The sequence below is a fragment of the Etheostoma spectabile genome, chromosome 2, assembly GCF_008692095.1.
Source record: "Etheostoma spectabile isolate EspeVRDwgs_2016 chromosome 2, UIUC_Espe_1.0, whole genome shotgun sequence".
NCBI lineage: Eukaryota > Metazoa > Chordata > Actinopteri > Perciformes > Percidae > Etheostoma > Etheostoma spectabile.
Window position 1 is genome coordinate 9,313,685 of NC_045734.1, and position 18,390 is coordinate 9,332,074.

At 43.5% G+C, this 18,390-nt stretch overlaps 1 protein-coding gene across 3 annotated transcripts in view; it reads left to right on the top strand.

The window, feature by feature from the left end:
* The window catches only part of znf827 (zinc finger protein 827), a 70,119-nt gene that overhangs the window by 7,463 nt on the left and 44,266 nt on the right, over positions 1 to 18,390 (top strand). For all 3 annotated transcript variants that reach the window (XM_032534058.1, XM_032534050.1, XM_032534071.1), the window contains exon 2: positions 15,478 to 16,755. In XM_032534058.1, coding sequence (XP_032389949.1) covers positions 15,478 to 16,755 — 1,278 coding nt within the window. The remainder of the gene's footprint in view (positions 1 to 15,477; positions 16,756 to 18,390) is intronic.

The following is an 18,390-nucleotide window of genomic DNA, read 5'->3' on the forward strand; positions in this document are numbered from 1 at the left end:
ATAAAAGCATCCAAAGAGCACCATGTCATGGGACCTTTAAGCTTTGTTTTATTTGATTATTAAATATTATGTTCTATAATAATGTATATGTTCAGCAGGAGTTTTACTGATTTCATTTACCTAGGGCTGGGTATTAGGGCTGCACGATATGAGGAAAAGATCTAATTGCGATAATTTTGACAAATTTTGCAATTGCGATATGAATCACGATATTGAAGGGAATGATCATGTTGTATCATTATTTTTATTAAAATTAAATCTTAAAAAAATTAAATGATTTATAGTGTAATTTTTGCAAGGATCTGTACCAAGAAAAGAGGTTTTCCTTAGTATAGGATTTGTAGGGCGGGACGTCTCTGCAGCACCACAAAACTTCATTCAGAGTGGTTTGACACATATTTTGTCTTTAACAAATATTGCACCTCTCTGCGATTTGCATATTGCACAAGTCCATATTGCAATTTTGATAAAATTGTGATTAACTGTGCAGCCCTACTGGGTATTTAATCTGAAATAAACACTTTTTGAGAAAAAATTGAAATGGGTTTTTTGCACCATTTATCAAAAACTGTCAAACCAAAGGTGCCAATGAATGCTTGGTCAGATTCTTGGTGTAGTTTAGTTGTTCTTTTATCAACTTTTGCCAGATTCATTTAGTTAGTATTTTATGTAGGTATACAGCTGAACACTAAACAGTGATGCAGGGAAGTTATTTTAATGACCAATGTATTAATATTCATTTATTCTCAATGCAAGTACCAAAAACTTTCACATCGTCGTGCATTTACCAGCAATGGTAAATCAAAATTAAAATACTTGCACTTTTCAGTTTGATTTGTTAGTTGTCTGCTTGCATCTTTAAAAGTAAATTCTGGGACTCTACCCTACAGTTTAGTTCAAATCGTAACACAAAAATAAACCGAAATGGTCAACTTTTAAAATGGTGAATCTCAGATGAAAACATCAGATTTTTCTTGTTTAGCATCTGGTTACAAGTTACTTAATTTAGTATCAATAAATTCGCTGTGGAAATGTAATTTTTCCTTCAGACCTTTATCTAATAATTTAAAAGTGCTTTAACTAAGCAGAAAATCCCCTGCAGCACAAAAGCAGGTATTGGTCCTAATACCTCCAGTACAGTACCTGCCTGTCTGCCTGGTCTCAATCAGAACCCCCTCTGTGTGGAATGGAAGTGCCTCAGCCTTGGTAACGATTTTTCCCGTGTTGACAAGTCACAACATGGAGATCTACAGCTCGGAGAGCAGCCCTTTGGCTACGCAAGAGCCCTGCTTGCACTGAGTAATAGCAATCTCACAGGAGTAGCAGGCTTTCAGCTGGCAGCAGTTCATACGGAACAGCTCGCCGGTGCAGCTGGGAAAGGCAGAGCAGAGTGGAGAGGGAGAGAGGAGCTGGTGGTGGTAGCAGTGGATATGGAGAGAGGGAGGGAGGGAGGAAGTGTAGAGGAAGAGCTGTTAAGAGCTTTGGGCGGTTTCTCTGTTGTTGTACCACACAAGTGCATCCAGGCCCTGCAGGACAAGCCTTTAACAGGCATGAGGGATGGAGAGCATGAGAGGAGAGGAGGAGGAGGAGGAGGCGGCGGCGGAGGAGGAGGAGGTGGTAGTCTGGGGAGCTGAAGCCGACCAGTCGTGCCAGACGCCCGCTCCAAACAGGGATGTGATTTATTGTTGGACTGTGTCTCACGTTTCACTCCTAGAAAGACACTAAAATTACATTGTACAGAGAGAAATAACTTCCTCAATTGTCTTAGAAGAAAGTCCATCGCCTGTGGGCTGTGAAGATGTTTTTGGAGCATGTGGTACATCTTTAACCAGTGTGTGAAATTGAGTTTTTTGAAAGGTTTTGGCATACCGCGCCATCTAATTTTAGTTTGTTTTTTTTTGCTGATGGATTCTGCTTTGGTCATTGCTTTTCGACTGTCCCTACAAACCTACTGCTTTAGCATTTTATACATTAACTGTCCATAAAACTTCTCTTTGAAACGTAGTTACCCAGAGTAGGTCATCAGAGTATGTATATTTCGTTGGGGGGCTTTAAAAAGGCTTTAGGCCAACAGGTTGAGCTTTGTTGCCCTCGCTGAATGTCCTTTGCACAGAGCAGTGCTATGAGATGACCTCACATCCTGTGTGGGTAGAGTGGGGCAGGAGGCCTCTTACACACACACACATGCAGACATACTCTCTCTCAAGCGCAGCCTGGTGCTAGTTAGCCTTTAGTGCACTAGCCAGGCTAACCCCTTCTCTCCTCTTAGTGTTTCTACATTGCACATTTAGGCAGTCAAGAGCAAGGCACAGGCTAATGTCTTTAACTAGCAGGCATGTCTTTAACAGCTGTGTGTCTGCAGCTTTTTGGGACGTAGGATCAGTTTTATAGGGAGATTAAGAGTACAGAGAAGGAGTGGGGGCTGTTACAGACACAGGATAGTAGGACCATAAGGCAGCGACAACTCTCTAAGGAAACAATATATCACCTCTAAAAGCAGAGTGGAAGTGTTTGGCTCTGGGACAAAAATCCTGAGAAGTTAAAATCATTGATGTGATGTCATCTCGGAAAAAGCCATTGTCAGTGCAGTGTGAGGTTATTTATGATGCTGAAAATGCAGGTGAGCATCTTGACTAATTCAGTGCTGTAGAGGAGGCTTCCCTATTTGCACAATGTGGTCATAGCATTTCGGAGTACATTAAACAAACAATGTGACTCAGGTCTCATCCCTCCATTGTTTACCAAGGGCATTTGGTCACTTGATTTTGTCCTTGTGATGCTAATGAGATTAGCTAATCGCTGGATATGTTATTCTGAGTGAGGAGCTCTTTAGCATATGGTACCTGTAAGAACCATAACCATACATTTGGGTGGCAGTAGCTCAGTCCATAGGGAGTTGGGTTGGGAACCGGAGGGTCACTGGTTCAAATCCCCGTATGGACCCAAAAAGTTGGGAGCGTGGATTGGGGGCTGGAGAGATGCCGTTCACCTCCTGGGCACTGCCAGGTGCCCTTGAGCAAGGCACCGTACCCCCCCGACCGCTCAGGGCGCGGTTCAGTGGCAGCCCACTCACTCTGACATCTTCCATGTATAGTGCATGTATAGGTCCTGAGCAGTGTGTGTATTTCAGGCCTGTGTGTGATTACTAACAAAAAGTGTGTACAAGTACAGTAATTTCCCCATTGGGGACTAATAAACAAATTATCTTATCTTATCTCTTACGTAGAAACATATCAAGCTGGACAAATTAGCACACTAAGGTAATGGATGAATGTTGTAGGTATCAAGCTATTCTAAAAACAAAAACAAGACAAAAAAGGGAATGTAATGGCTCAGCTCATGATTGCCCGTATGTTCCCACTCCCCACGAGTGTTTTGAATGGAGGCCATGTTGGTTCAGATTGCCATGTCATTAATCCCTCTTACTCTACAGGGGAGTGGTCAGCGGCAGATGTATTTGCACTTCCTCCAGAAGGCTTTCTAGATTAGCACAAATCCTCCCAGAAAAACTGTTTAAAAACCACATTTGGCACTCACAGCCAGACTTTGTGCTCATAGCTGGCCAAAGACAGCCATCCCTCCCTCTACAGCTCATTCTCTTTGAACCCCTCTTTTTTTATTTAATTATTTGTTTATCCCCCCCCCCCCCACACACACCTTGTGGTTCTCAGAGCTTAGCCCCTTGTCGATTTGGACAAGGGAGTGTAATTGTTTGGAAACTCAGTTCTGCCATTTGCATGCAGCAAGCAGCCACTTTTCTAGTTTCAGTGGTTTGACCTTGTTGTACCTGCCAGCCAGAAATGAGATCATCAGAGGAGTAGACGAGAAGCTGACATCTCTCCTCCACCTACCCATGGCTTTAAGTGATGGTTGTCATAGCAATCATTATGCCACAGAACAGACTCAGTGGGTGAAGGATGGCTTTGAATGCGGCAGCCTCAGGTCATAACCTGGTTATGACAGAACAGATAGACCTATGAGAGTTGGTTGCAGTACACAGTCCACACAAAGTAAACAGCCACAGACATCACATGTCAAGTTCATATGGATTTCGGGCGGGGGGGGGGGGGGAGAAATTACTGAGGCAATGTCTTTTTATACCTTGGAGAAAGCGAGTCAGGTATTGGTGTAACGGACAGGGGAAGGGTAGCATGGGACGAACAATGCCTCTCCTTCCCATCAGCTGCCCTGGCCAGCATTTAACATGGAGATTGGAAACGGAATAAGCTCTCCCCCCATTCTCCCTGGACCTGCATGTAAATGAGGTTAGCGGTTAGCATTTCCTGCTGTGCCACAGCAATTCTTCTCCCTTTCTTGCTCCCCCTTTTTCCTTTTTTTTTTTTTTTTTTATAAATAATGGCCTGAAAGTGCTCTCCCTTTCCTGGGGTAGGGACCGGGACCAATCCTGATTAGTGTCCCTGTCCTAAGTGACAGGCTAAAATCCAAGCAAGCACTGCCTTGGGCTCCGCTGCCAAACAGCCGTCAAAGCAATACCACCATAAAAAAGGCATCTTTCCCCCATCCCCCTCAATTCTCAAGATTCCCTCCCTCTTTTGCCTTCCTCGCTCCTCTGCTCACTCTCCCTTGTCGTCCATTCGGAGTGTCTCTAATAGACACTGCCTCCATTGCTCTAACACACTGTCCCCTTACATACATTACATGCATGCACATATAAAATTACCTCTCACTCTACAACCAGCTCCCACCGGACCTTACTTTGTATCCCCGGGTGGACTGGCTTTGATAAAGCCAAGTGTCCCTTTTGCCAGTAGGGTGATTTACAAACAATACATGGACGCTGTACACGCTCCCACCTTCCACCCTCCCACTCTCTCTCACTTCTCTTCCACAGACACACAATCACCTCTGCGAGGAGCTTCAGTATGCCAGAAAACTACGCAGCAGGGTGATGGCCTGTTCTTTTTCGCACTTGTTCCAAAGAATGTACCCTGTCTACTTGAGAATGCTAGCGCGACATCCACATCTTGGTTGAATGAGGTTACTTTGTCAACCGGAGGACAAATTGATGGGATCTGACTAGTATGCCAAGTGGCTTATAATTAGTAGTTTTCACACACAAAAAAATCAAATTAAATGGTAATCTGAGCTGTGTGTAAGACAGTTTTGCCTGATAGAAAGCAAATACGCAAAGGAGTTGTATTATTTGAACAGTTGCAGGCATATGCTGATTACTCAGTGTTTTGAGAAGAGGAATTTGTGAAAAATATTACTCTCTAATAAAAATGGTCACCATCACGCTGTCTTCTGGATTTGTTACTGTAGCTGTCTATTTGAAACATTGTATACAGTACACCCTGTAAAACAACCACTGCTGCACAGCAAATTGATCTGGTAATGTCGTAATGCTACCAAATATATTTTTGTCCTAACCAGCATTAGGCATTTATAGGAAAAGAGTTTGTTTGTTGTGAGCACTTATGTGTCAGATGCATAATTTCTTGCATTTTTTACACATGCATGAAGAAACACTTGAGTTTCGATCTACCATTTGTGGTGTTTTAAAGTGTGATGCATGTGTTTGCCTGTACTCCGTTTCACAAAGAAGGATGCCACCCACATATGCCTATTCCTATGAGAGTCTTGATAAATATGAACAGCTCTTTTTCACGGAATCAAGAGAGTCCGTGTGGTCTAGTGTTTGGACACTAGCGATAAGCCCCATTTATTACGCAACCTGTGAATGAATGTTTGTTCAAGCCATTGTGTTTAAAAACTTCCCGCTACATAAGTGAACCTTTTCTTTTTTACCTGTTACAGTGATCACTTTGAGAACAATTCTACTGTATGTGCATATTCGGATTTAGACCAATATTCAGTCCCTTAGACACAACCTTGGACATGGCTGGGCTCTGTTACGGCTCTATGACTACCGCCGCAACAACTCTGCCCCCCATTCAGTTTTCGCAACTTTTAAATAAACGGCAAAAAAGAAAAACATAAACATTTTTTTTGGTCAGAAACGGCAAATACAACATTAATAAAGCACAGCTTTTATTTATATATTTCTTAGTAATTAATTACTTATTGATTAATTATAAGTTTATTAGCAAAGATATCAAGGGAATGTAAAGCACAGTTTGCAGTGTTGTGCAGGAAAAGTTATCTGTTTTCCGGTGCGCTTTGTGACGTTGAATGTGTCGCACCAGTCTACTAGCTATGGGAAAGGAGTCAATCTATTTTTACAATGTTTACCGGTGTTTAAAAAACACGCACATACACGGGAATTTTGTGGAAAATGGATTGAAGAAAACGATTGAAAAGTAGCCGCTGCTGTGCTGCACAGCACCACGGAGGAGAGAGAGATGCTTTTGATGACGTACACGTTTATTTTCTCTTTAACAAAGGCAAAAAGGAAAAGGATTTTCCAAACACTTCTTGTCTATGAATATTTTTGTGAATTTAAGTTATAACCTTCTGGTTTCTTTTGTTGGGCAATGCACAGCAGTAACAGGATATCAATTAGATGTGTTGAAATTAATCTTTGCATCGCGATGCAGACCTGGATGATTCTGCATCAGTGCAGAGAGAGACCATATTCGATTATTGCCTAATGATGTTAATTGTTTTTTTCCGGGCGCTGCTTTTTTGTTTTTGCATTTTGTCTGCTGTAGTCAGGAAATGTCTTTTTTCAAGAGCAGATCCATTAAAAAGGGGAGGAAATACATATCTGACTGCTTGATTTGTTGATGAAAACCGTGTGTAGCAATATATAATAATATTGAGGAGGTGACGCATCGTGCAGTGACCAGGGAAGATTAACACCCCTAATATCAATATCCATTTTGGGGCTCCGACACATGTCCATTAGTGTAAATGCTCACAACGTTCTAGTTATAGTTTAGAGCCCGACCGATACATCGGCGAGTAGGGCTGCACGATTATGGCCAAAATGATAATCGCGATTATTTTGATTGTGTGTACGGTATGACAGTATACTTAATTTGTTGTGGTCGCTGTTGTAAACCACTGAGCAGAACTATTTGATTAGATTAAATTATTATTCAGATGTTTGTATAAAACTGATGATTAGTCAAAAATTGACATTCCTTTCTGGTTATTTTATGGATTGATAATTTATTTACTGATGGCTGATAGCTACCATTGACATTGTCTTATTAACAGTTGGCTAGTTAAGCTATGTTGGAGGCTTGTCATTACGAAGGGGATGGCCTTGATGACTTGGGTAGCATGCAACAAATTGACACTAAAACATATCATCTATAGGTTATTTGAGAGACGTCAATAAAGCCAGTGTTTTCAAGTTGGGGAAGTATCTAGACTCTACCATGGCAAATGAATGCATCATTCTGGTGGATTTCCTATTGTTCTGCTTTTATGTTGCACTTTATTGTAGACATTTTAAAAAGAACAATACAAAATACACAAACATGACTTTAGAAGTCTCTGAGAGCATGGTGCAGAGATTAGAACGTGACTGCCCTTTGTCCGCTTCGTTGAAATTGGGATTGGTAGACGGAGATGGGATCTCATGTGTAGTAGATGTTTTGATTCTGTTTTGGGACTGTGACAGTGAACATTGGCCCATTTTCACTCACCAATTAGTGTCATTAGCTGGATACTGCAGTTTGCTTCAAGCCTGGCTTGTAGATTAGGGCACAAAATGATAATCCTTTAATCATGTAGGGAGATGCTCTGTGTTCAACTGCAGAGGGTTTTGTTAAAATAAAATAAGTTCTTAAATTGCAATATGTCTATTTCTGGTCGATTAGTTACCCAAGCAGGCTTTCCTGTAATGAAAATATTCACACGTTTGCATCAGGATGTTGTTGTGAAATGGAAATTAACTCTGGAATGTGGGATAAATATTAAATTGGCCATAACTGCGGGAGCCACATTAACGACACTGCTCATATATAACATGATACTTGGAGGCAAATACATCTGAGTTAAAATCAGAAGTTGGGTACATTATGGTCATAAAGGGATGGACATGGTCAGCAACATACTCAGGTAGGCTGTGGCGTTGCAACATGCTCAATTGGTACCAAGGGCCCAAAAGTGCCAAAAATATTCCCCACACCATGACACCACCACCACCACTGAACCGTGATCAAGGCAGATGGATCCATGCTTTCATGTTGTAGACGCCAAATCTGACCTCCCATCCCTGTCGCAGCAGAAATCGAGACTCATCAGACCAGGCAACGTTTTTCCAATCTTCTATTGTCCATTTCGATGAGCTTGTGCAAATTGTAGTCTCAGTTTCCTGTTCTAGCTGAAAGGAGTGGCACCCTGTGGTCTTCTGCTGCTGTAGCCCATCTGCCTCAGTTCGACGTACTGTGCGTTCAGAGATGCTCTTCTGCCCACCTTGTTGTAACGTGGTTATTTGAGTCACTGTTGCCCTTCTATCAGCTCGAACCAGTCTGGCCATTCTCCTCTGACCTCTGGCATCACAAGGCATTTCCGCCCACAGAACTGCCGCTCACTGGATGTTTTTTTCTTTTCGGACCATTCTCTGTAAACCCTAGAGATGGTTGTGCGTGAAAATCCCAGTAGAATTAGCAGTTTCTGAAATACTCAGACCAGCCCTTCTGGCACCAACTCATGCCACGTTCAAAGTCACTCAAATCACCTTTCTTCCCCATACTGATGCTCGGTTTGAACTGCAGAGATTCTCTTGACCATGTCTACATGCCTAAATGCACGAGTTGCCGCCTGTGATTGGCTGCTTAGAAATTAAGTGTTTAACGAGCAGTTGGACAGGTGTACCTAATAAAGTGGCCGGTGAGTGTATATTGAACACTCATATTCAGATGTCACAACATTAGAGACAGAGTAAATAATATTTTAGTGATACAACCCATTCTATAATGCAATACAACAAGACACGGTCTGTCCGAAGAATGTGTGTGTAAGTAAGTTGCACACTAACTTCCAGTCCAGGTTGTTTTTAGGGCAGGACAATAAAGTAACTAATCAGATTCAGTTGCTATATCCTCTAATCGAAATATTTGTAATTTGTCAGTTTATGCTGCAAAGATGCAATAAACATACAACTTCTCGCCTTCCAGCAGTTTTAAGTCCATAGCTTTGATGACACATCTGAGGGGATGAGCAAGTTTTTTTTTTTTTTTCTTTTTTTTCTTTTTTAACATGAGATGCTAAATATGGAAGGGAAAAATAAACCAGGGGGTAAAGTGCACTTCATCTGCAATGAAGAATTTCAGAAGTCTGGGGCTCTCAGTCATATCATTCTCTTCCAAGAACACTTCTCCTTCCTGTTTCACCTCTGGCATGCTGCCCAAAGTACCCACAAACCACGGAGGCCAAGGCCGAAAATACACAGATGGTAATTTGCACTACATTTCAATAAGACTCAACCGCCATTAAATATAGCCCTGCTGCCTGCGCCCTGATCCTCTCTGAGAGTATCGCCTCACCTCGAATTCCAACTAAGAGATGAGCTCTTTACGCCTTTGTCAAAGTGTACCAGTTGTATGGGATGACAGAGATAGTTGGAGTGAGAATGAAGGAGTGGATTCTTAGTTTTTATAATATCTAACACGAACCTCAATCAATACACTGGAAGATTTTTTTTCCTCCTGGGTCAAGACATCGTGTCAACATAATTAATTGCTAGAGGGATGTTTAATGGTTTAGCTTCCTCTTGCATGAAAGAAAAATTAGTGTTTTTAAGTCACTTACAAGGAGGGCCTTGACAACTACTATTTTATTTCCCACATACTGTATATACTGCAGGCATGTAAAGAAGTGGTGTTACTTCCCAACACAAGGCAAATGCTATCACACCATCACCAAGTTCATCAAAAGTAAATAAGTTACCTGCTCCATTGTGTGATATTTGGCTTTAGTGATCACATCTTGTTGGTTGTCGTGTTTCATCAGCTTCGTAATGGAAGTAACACGATAAACGGAGCAATTTTCATGTTGTTCCTGCAAAGACAGCATTTAACAGATTGATGGCGTATAATTTCATGTGAAAAGGGGGGGGGGATATGTCTGCTAGCTCCCACACTTCCAGCTGGATTAATGTAGAGCATCTGTGCTTAATATATTTATTTTTAATATTAGTATTCCTGGTTTTGAAAAAGGGAAAAGAGGGAAAGGGATGAAGGGAGCGGGGTGTATAAGAAGAAGAAAAATTGCGTGTGTAAAAGAGAATAAAGGTATTGAGAGATTATGGAAAAGGGGAAAAAAGCGAGCGATCCTGATCCAGTGTGTCCCAATTAATGGAATTACCTTCCTCCTTGAGAGGAATGTTAGTCATTTGCAGAGACGGGAGTCCGACAGTAGAGCATCTCTCAAACCATATTGTCCAGCAGGCGCTAAGAAGGCAGCCCTGACCGCCGGGCGTGCTCATTAGCATAGCCCGCGGCCGTGGCAACCCCTGCCAGGGCCCAGCCGGGCACTTAATTACCGCTGTGGCTCCTTCCTCGGTACATCCATACTCACTGCCCTCCCTCCCATGTCCTGCTCTACCTCCTTGACCCACCCCCAAAGACACACACACATGCACACACCAAGACCATATCCCCCTCCCAGTCATAGCAGAGAAGATGTAATACTAATAATTTTGCAGATGGAGATGTGATTGTTTTAGTTTTGGTATGTTGTGGCAGTCTTTTATGTTATTTAACTCTTTATGGCTTTGCGGTCAGCAATTTCTGCGATTTTAGTGGTTCCCTGACCTGCACTACTTTGCTCTAGCTCTTGCTCCCTCTCTCTTTTCCTCTCTTACTCTCATTGCTACATTAGCTCATGGGCATGACTCTTGTTTTGACATTGGCACAGTATTGATGCACCCCTGTCCAGCCTTAATCGGCTAATGGCCTCCTCTTCTTTCTTATGGAGCCAAATCAACCCCTCCCTTAACCATCCCTCTATCTATCCCTTCCTTCGCATTCCCATCTCCTCTCCCCCTACTCTGTTCAGGCCGGGGGTCAGTGAGGCCAATTTTCATGCCTGGCCAGAGAGAGAAAGAGAGAGAGGCCAGAGAGAGAGAACCTTAGTAAGGTTGGCTGGCTGACTCTCATACTAAACTCATATGTATATGCACACACACACATACAGTACATGCACCTTTCTCTGACCTAGAAAAGCCACGGCCAAAATAATCCTGCCAAGTTCACAAGTGGAGATTGACAATGAACAAGTACTCTACCTGTAATGCCAAACTGTTTTTAGCTGTAGTTACAGGCTGTGAGCTCCTTGTCTGTTTTTTGTGACAGGTTAACAAAATACACAGGTTTCAAAACAGTTCAAGTCACAGAGGTGCTGCATCAAAAATAATTTTAGCTGCTCAGTGTACATCTCTGTTCAAGCTCAAGCCAGACAGTTTATTCTAGCTTGTCTCAGGCCTCACGGTCTTCTCTTTATGTAGCCTCAGCTTGCACTTTGACTTGTTTTGGCTCTCAATTTGTCTACAATGTGGTGGCGCTATACATCTTTGTGGCCCAGAGAGAAAATCCCCCGCTGCTGCACCACTGAATCACCCGTGTGTGAGTGATAACAGATCCAGACTGCTGAGCACCCCGCAGCTGTTTGTCTCAACATGCAAGTCATCCCTGCCATTACACCACTAAATAGTTCCTTTTCAGTAGCAGACGCTTGCCGCCTGGACCCGTATCTCCATGCTTCCATCACTGGGGGGGGGGCAGTTACTGTCGCAGAGCCAGCCATTGTACTGGAGTCAAAGCAATAGAATGTGTGCCAGAAATGCAGTCGGGTGAGGACTTTAGCATTAAATCACACTCTTGGCTGTGGCTTTGTAGTCTAAACTGTAATATGTATGCACGTGCATTACAGACGTGCTCAAATTTGTTGGTACCCCCACAAAAAACGAAGATGCACAATTTTCTCTGAATAACTTGAAACGGACAAAAGTAATTGGCATCCAATTATTTATTCATATTTAATAGAAATCAGACTTTGCTTTGATTTTTTATTCAACATAATATTGTAAATAAGAAAACAAATGAAATGGCATGGACAAAAATGATGGGACCGCTAACCTAATATTTTGTTGCACAACCTTTAGAGGCAATCACTGCAATCAAACGTTTTCTGTAGCTCTCATGAGACTCTGCACCTGTTAAGGTAGTTTGGCCCACTCTTCCTGAGCAACTGCTCCAGCTGTCTCAGGTTTGATGGGTGCCTTCTCCAGACTGCAAGTTTCAGGTCTTTCCATAGATGTTCGATAGGATTCAAATCAGGACTCATAGAGGCCACTTCAAATAGTCCAATGTTTTGTTCATCCATTCTTGGGTGCTTTTAGCTGTGTGTTTGGTCATTATCCTGTTGGAGGACCCATGACCGCGCACTGAGACAGAGCTTTCTGACACTGGGCGTACGTTTCGCTCCAGAATGCCTTGATAGTCTTGAGATTTCATTGTGCCCTGCACAGATTCAAGGCACCCTGTGCCAGGCGCAGCAAAGCAGCCCCAAAACATAACCGAGCCTCCTCCATGTTTCACTGTAGGTATGGTGTTCTTTTCTTTGAAAGCTTCATTTTTTCGTCTGTGAACATAGAGCTGATGTGACTTGCCAAAAAGCTCCAGTTTTGACTCATCTGTCCAAAGGACATTCTCCCAGAAGGATTGTGGCTTGTCAATATGCATTTTAGCAAATTCCAGTCTGGCTTTTTTATGTTTTTCTTTCAAAAGTGGAGTCCTCCTGGGTCTCCTTCCATGGAGCCCACTTTCGCTCAAAAAGCGACGGATGGTGCGATCAGAAACTGACGTACCTTCACCTTGGAGTTCAGCTTGTATCTCTTTGGCAGTTATCCTTGGTTCTTTTTCTACCATTCGCACTATCCTTCTGTTCAATCTGGGGTCGATTTTCCTCTTGCGGCCACGCCCAGGGAGGTTGGCTACAGTTCCATGGACCTTAAACTTCTTAATAATATTTGCAACTGTTGTCACAGGAACATCAAGCTGCTTGGAGATGGTCTTGTAGCCTTTACCTTTACCATGCTTGTCTATTATTTTCTTTCTGATCTCCTCAGACAACTCTCTCCTTTGCTTTCTCTGGTCCATGTTCAGTGTGGTGCACACAATGATACCAAACAGCACAGTGACTACTTTTCTCCATTTAAATAGGCTGAATGACTGATTACAAGATTGGAGACATGTGTGATACTAATTAAAGAAACTAATTAGTTTGAAATATCACTATAATCCAATTATTTATTATCTTTTCCAAGGTACCAACAAATGTGTCCAGGCCTTTTTAGAATATCTTTGTAGAATAAGCAATAATTCATCTCTTTTCACAGCTTCTTACTTTATTCTAGACATACCAAAGGCATGCAAGTATACATGATAAAAAGCTTTTAATTTCATCACTTTTCAGGTAGGAATGACAAGCATTCTTTAATCAATGAGCTGTAAGGGTACCAACAAATTTGAGCACATCTGTATGTTTGTCCCCATGCGTCTGGTGGGCAGAGCTCAGACGAAGACCCCTTAGAACTTGGGCTGGAGACCATGACCTTGGGAAATGTCATTCCGCCCACGGGGGTGGCTCGCCTGTGACATAAAGCCATGGCAGTGGAGTGCATTAGTGCACTGTAGCACTCTGGCAGAAGCCTAGTGGTGTAGTGTTCAGCTGTACCTAACCCTAAGGTCTAAAGTGAACCTAGGAAGCAAGAGAGTTCAGCCACAAAGCTGAGACCCTGGGTCAGCAATCTAGCGATTTCCCTCTAACCACATTACAGCCATTAGTGGCTCTTGCTGCTTTTCACATGTCACATGGAAATGGGTCAAGCCTTGCCCTGCATGACTCACTGGCTCTTTCTCCCTCTCTTTCATTCTTGTTAACCCTACTCAGGTAGCAAAATTACTTCAAGGAGTATGGTAAAATTGGGTTCACAATCAGCACATGATGTTTTCAGTCACCTGGGCGAAGGGTCAGGCACGTTGTTCTCATCACTCTCTTAACAGCTTGCATTGTTTGTGTAGGCCTACATGTATGGGAAGTCTATTAAGCATGCCTTCATAACTGGGTTGGAGAGCCCTAAGGCCATATTTATTACGGCTGCCTTGGATTTTGGCATCTGACATTTCCTGTCAGCTTATGGTTATGTGTTACTGGAAAATGTAAGATGTGTGAGAGACCATGATGAGAAGATGTTTGGAAGTGTGTAAGCTCTGTTTGATATCTGTTGCAGCAGGAGAATAGCGGTCATAGTGGGTTGCTATTGTGGTCACCTTTGTGGATCAAGGCAAGCCACGTTGGCCAGATGTCAGCCAACTCTAATGATCCCAACAGGTTGCTGGGCCGGGTTGCCTGGCAACCGTTTTGCCTTTGCCTGTAAACAGAGAGCAGGCCCACCAGGCCTCTGTCAGGGTTGCGAGGGTGAAGACAGGTTTTGTGTGTGTGTGTGTGTGTGTGTGTGTGTGTGTGTGTGTGTGTGTGTGGGTGGTGTGTGTGTGTGTGTGGTGGTGGGTGTTGGTGTTTGTGTGTGTGTGTCATTTGAAACAATTTTTTCATTGACACATGTTTTTGCAACTGCATGAGTGTCAATTTTCTGAGGAATCTCAGTCAGTTCCTTTTTATCAGGTTGTGTACAGTAACCCAAAGAGCTGCGGATAAACAGTTTTGACATTATTTTTTGCCCAGGCTTGGTTCTTTTGACATATTCTTATGGAGGTTTGTTAATATGTATCAGGAATATTCACTTCTCTTTGTTCGCCCTTGTCTGGCAAGCTGTAATGTTTTGCTTATGAATATTGATACATGAAGTGTATATTAATGACCCTTGGTGACCTTAACCCTATCCTTATTGGCTCCCTGGTGGTATCTGCAGGCTCATGAATATTAATCTAGTTCTGTAACCTCCATTACCCTAATCTTTGCTGTCTAGCCTCCCCGAAGGACCCGTTGTCATGGTAACCCCTTTACTAGTCTCCTCCAGACCAAGGGTGGGAAAAATACGTTTAAAAAGGACAGAAAAATCTAAATTACTCAAACATCTTGGATGCGCCCTGCATAATGCAGCTATTGTATAACGATGAGGTGAATTTGTGTGTAATTTTAGTGGTCTCGCTGAGCAATGAAGTGTATATTTTGCAGCTTCAAATGGCCATTCCACTTGGGTTTGGGCATGTAATAGTGTTTGGTAATGTTCAAAATCGTGGTTTCCGTCAGGCATCCTCATAGTACAGATCACTAATTGCTTTGTATCATCAGACAAGCAAGGATGGGAAATAATAAAAGTTAATAGTAAATAGTTCTTTCCATTGTTACAAGCTGTCTAACCAGAAGCTATGCCTATTCCTTCTACTTAAGTCTTAGTAAAGTTAAAGTGTTTGATGTAGAGGAATTCCTAATCAGGATACTCAAGTGTTCAGATGAAAGAGAATGCCTAGTCTAACTGTTCACTAAAGCAATATGGTCATATTTATGTCCCAATACTTGCACAGCATTTATTTCTATTCACTCACAGTCAATTTTATGTTCCCTCTCCTCTTCCAGATGTGGACAGCAATGAGGAAGGAGGGCCTGATGACGGTCCTGTGGAGGAGGAAGGCTGGTTTGGGAATGCTTCTGACACACGCTCAGAGTCGTCGTCCTATGGAGATACCCAGGATGAGCTCCTCATGGCCAGGGGCTCCTCTCCTGATGAGCGGCCTGGAGTCAGCACTGGGTCCGGGGACCACGATACCTGTGGAGGTGAGAGCTCATTGGGTTGCCCCACACCCGTCCATCGTGCCTCTTTGGAACTTCTTGGACTGGATGGAGGTGCATTCTCGGCCCAGGACACACTCTCCTCTGTGGTATCATCACTGTATGGTGAGGCAGCATCTCGGGCTCTGGGAAAACCCCTCAGCAGCAACCTAAGGCGCCTCCTAGAGGCTGGGTCGCTGAAACTTGACACTGGGGAGGTCCTGGGTCGGTCATCCAGGGGAGGTGCTGGGGGGGAATCTCCTCCAATAGGTTTAGCCCCACCTCTGACACTCTCCCCATCTTCCCACCATGCCCAGCAGTTAAGTGCTCTAGCCCGAAAACTGGCCAATAACAACAACAACAGCGGCTCAGCCTCACCAGCCTCCTTGGCACCCTCAGTCACCAACATTAAGCAAGAGCCCCTTGACCCCTTTAACTCCATCACCCCTAGTAATGGCGGTGGTTTTGTATGGGCAGGTGTTGCAGATAAATGGCCACCGGCCAGTTGCTCCACGCCATGCGGCTCCAGCCTGTCCCCAGACTCTGCAATCCAAAAGTTAAAAGCAGCAGCAAATGCTGTACTTCAAGACAAGAATGCCGTGGCCTCCTCCTCAACAACTTCTTCCTCCTCCTCCACCTCTGCATCATCTGCAGTGCCCGCCCTCGGAGCCAGTGGTCGAGGAGATGATGTGGTGCGCTTTGATGCCTTCAATTCTCCATTCAGCCCACAGTCAGCTAGCTCCACCCTTGCTGCGCTTTCCAAGAAAGTCAGTGAGCGGAGCCAAGCCTCGTCAACGACCAGTGCTGCTACTGACCACCAATCCTCAGCCAGTTCCTTTCTCTCACTTGTGTCAATGACCTCTTCTGCTGCCTTGCTCAAAGAGGTGGCAGCCAGGGCAGCGGGAAACCTTCTGGCAGAGAAGAAGGATGCTTCCTCCTTGGCAACTGCTGGGGTCCTCCAAGAGGATGTGAAACCCTTGTTGGACAAGAACCAGAAGGCTACCACACCCTCTACACCCACCCAGAGCCTGGACTTGCTCTTGCCCTCTACTCCAAAGAGCAGAGGCAAGCCCAACAGCCAAGCAGGTAATCTAAAGTCATACTATATGCACAGCAATTAATAAATGCATAGTAGTAGTAAAACTACATTGATCAAATGGTCACACCAATAAAGATAAGAATAGAGCTCAACTTAGGTAAGGTAACATTTTGGATAGGTTTCCAGTGAAAATATTTTTTTTTCTTTAGTGAGTGACAGTTACAGGACACTTAAACACACTCTATTGTTGCCTTGTGTTAAAAACTTAAGATTAACCAAGGTTGCTACAATGAATAAAATGACCTTATGTCTGTGTAGAAGAGAGACACTATGAAGGTTCAAGATCATTTCAGCTGAACTCCAATGGAAGGTTTTCATCTTCCTTTACATACCGTTTTCTTAACAGAATCTGACAAATATGCCAGAAGTATCTTCTGTGTCAATTATACTTCATCCCTTTCAGCATTTGCCAAATAACTAATAACTTATGTCATGACATGCAAATTAAAATTGATTAGTACTGAGTAGTAAACTACAGGTTTACTCGTCACCAAAAAAAGGCATCATTCTGATCTTCAATGACATGTTTTCTCTGGCCTTGTAATGTTTTTGTTCTCACCTAACTGGTGCTAAAGTAGCGAGTAGTGTAGCCTCAGCTTAACTGTCAGCCGAGCAGAGAGCATAGCCGAGAGAAAACAGCCCTGGCTGGCCTTCTAGTCTGGGAAATGGTCTGTGGGCTCGACGGGGGGGTTTAGACTGAGACCTCACTGCCTTCCCAGACCAGCTCGTTTGTGCTCAGATCCGCGTGCTGCCAAAAGGGGGCCGTCAGTGTGTGCTCGGCACAGTGGGGAGCCCTGGAGTCCATATCCATCTCGGCAGCCTCCTCCTGGCTTCAAACCCCACTAGCCAGAACCCTCTGCACTGATCAGCACAGCAGACTTAAGGCCAAACACATCATACTTTCCACTGACTGGATACAGATGCATGCACACACACTCTCTCTTTCTCGCTCTCTCCCCCCCTCTTATGTTCTTTCTCTGTTACTCACAAATGGCCATGTAGTATATTCTGTAAGTGTACTCGGATGTAGACATATAACCAAACAAGGGTGCACACAAAGATCTCACTCTTGCACAGGGACCGAGAAAGCTTCAAAGTACAGGCTCTTGCTAAGTAGCCTTTAGGGAGAATGGAATGTTTTCAGGGAGATGGATGGGCACTTTTGAGGGATTGTGTCGCAACCCCGCCAAATCTAAAATGGCTGGATCAAATTGACTACAGACAGATGAGGCAGTCGATGTAATATTCTGTGATCTGCATGCTAAAAAGGGGGTCCGCTCTAACCCGCAAGCCGTCAAGGTCGAGCAGCGCGGTAAAAATGCAGGTAGTTGTTTGGTCGCCAGACTGAAAAATGTGACCTTGATTATTGATTGTCATGTCTAGTTTTATTGTCGTCTCTTGCCAGTCCCACTATAAAAAAACTCTACTGCATTGGCATGTTCTGCACTTTGAATATGTACAGAAAGCTTTCTCCCTTTTTCTACAGCATAGAAACAGTTGTCTTAAATCCTAAGATGAAGGTACTACACTGACGCACATTGCCATGTTTAATTTCCGCTTCACTCAGCTCAAGTCAGAATAAGCACAAGTCATTTTTGCATTGTGATCTCTGCTGTGCTTGA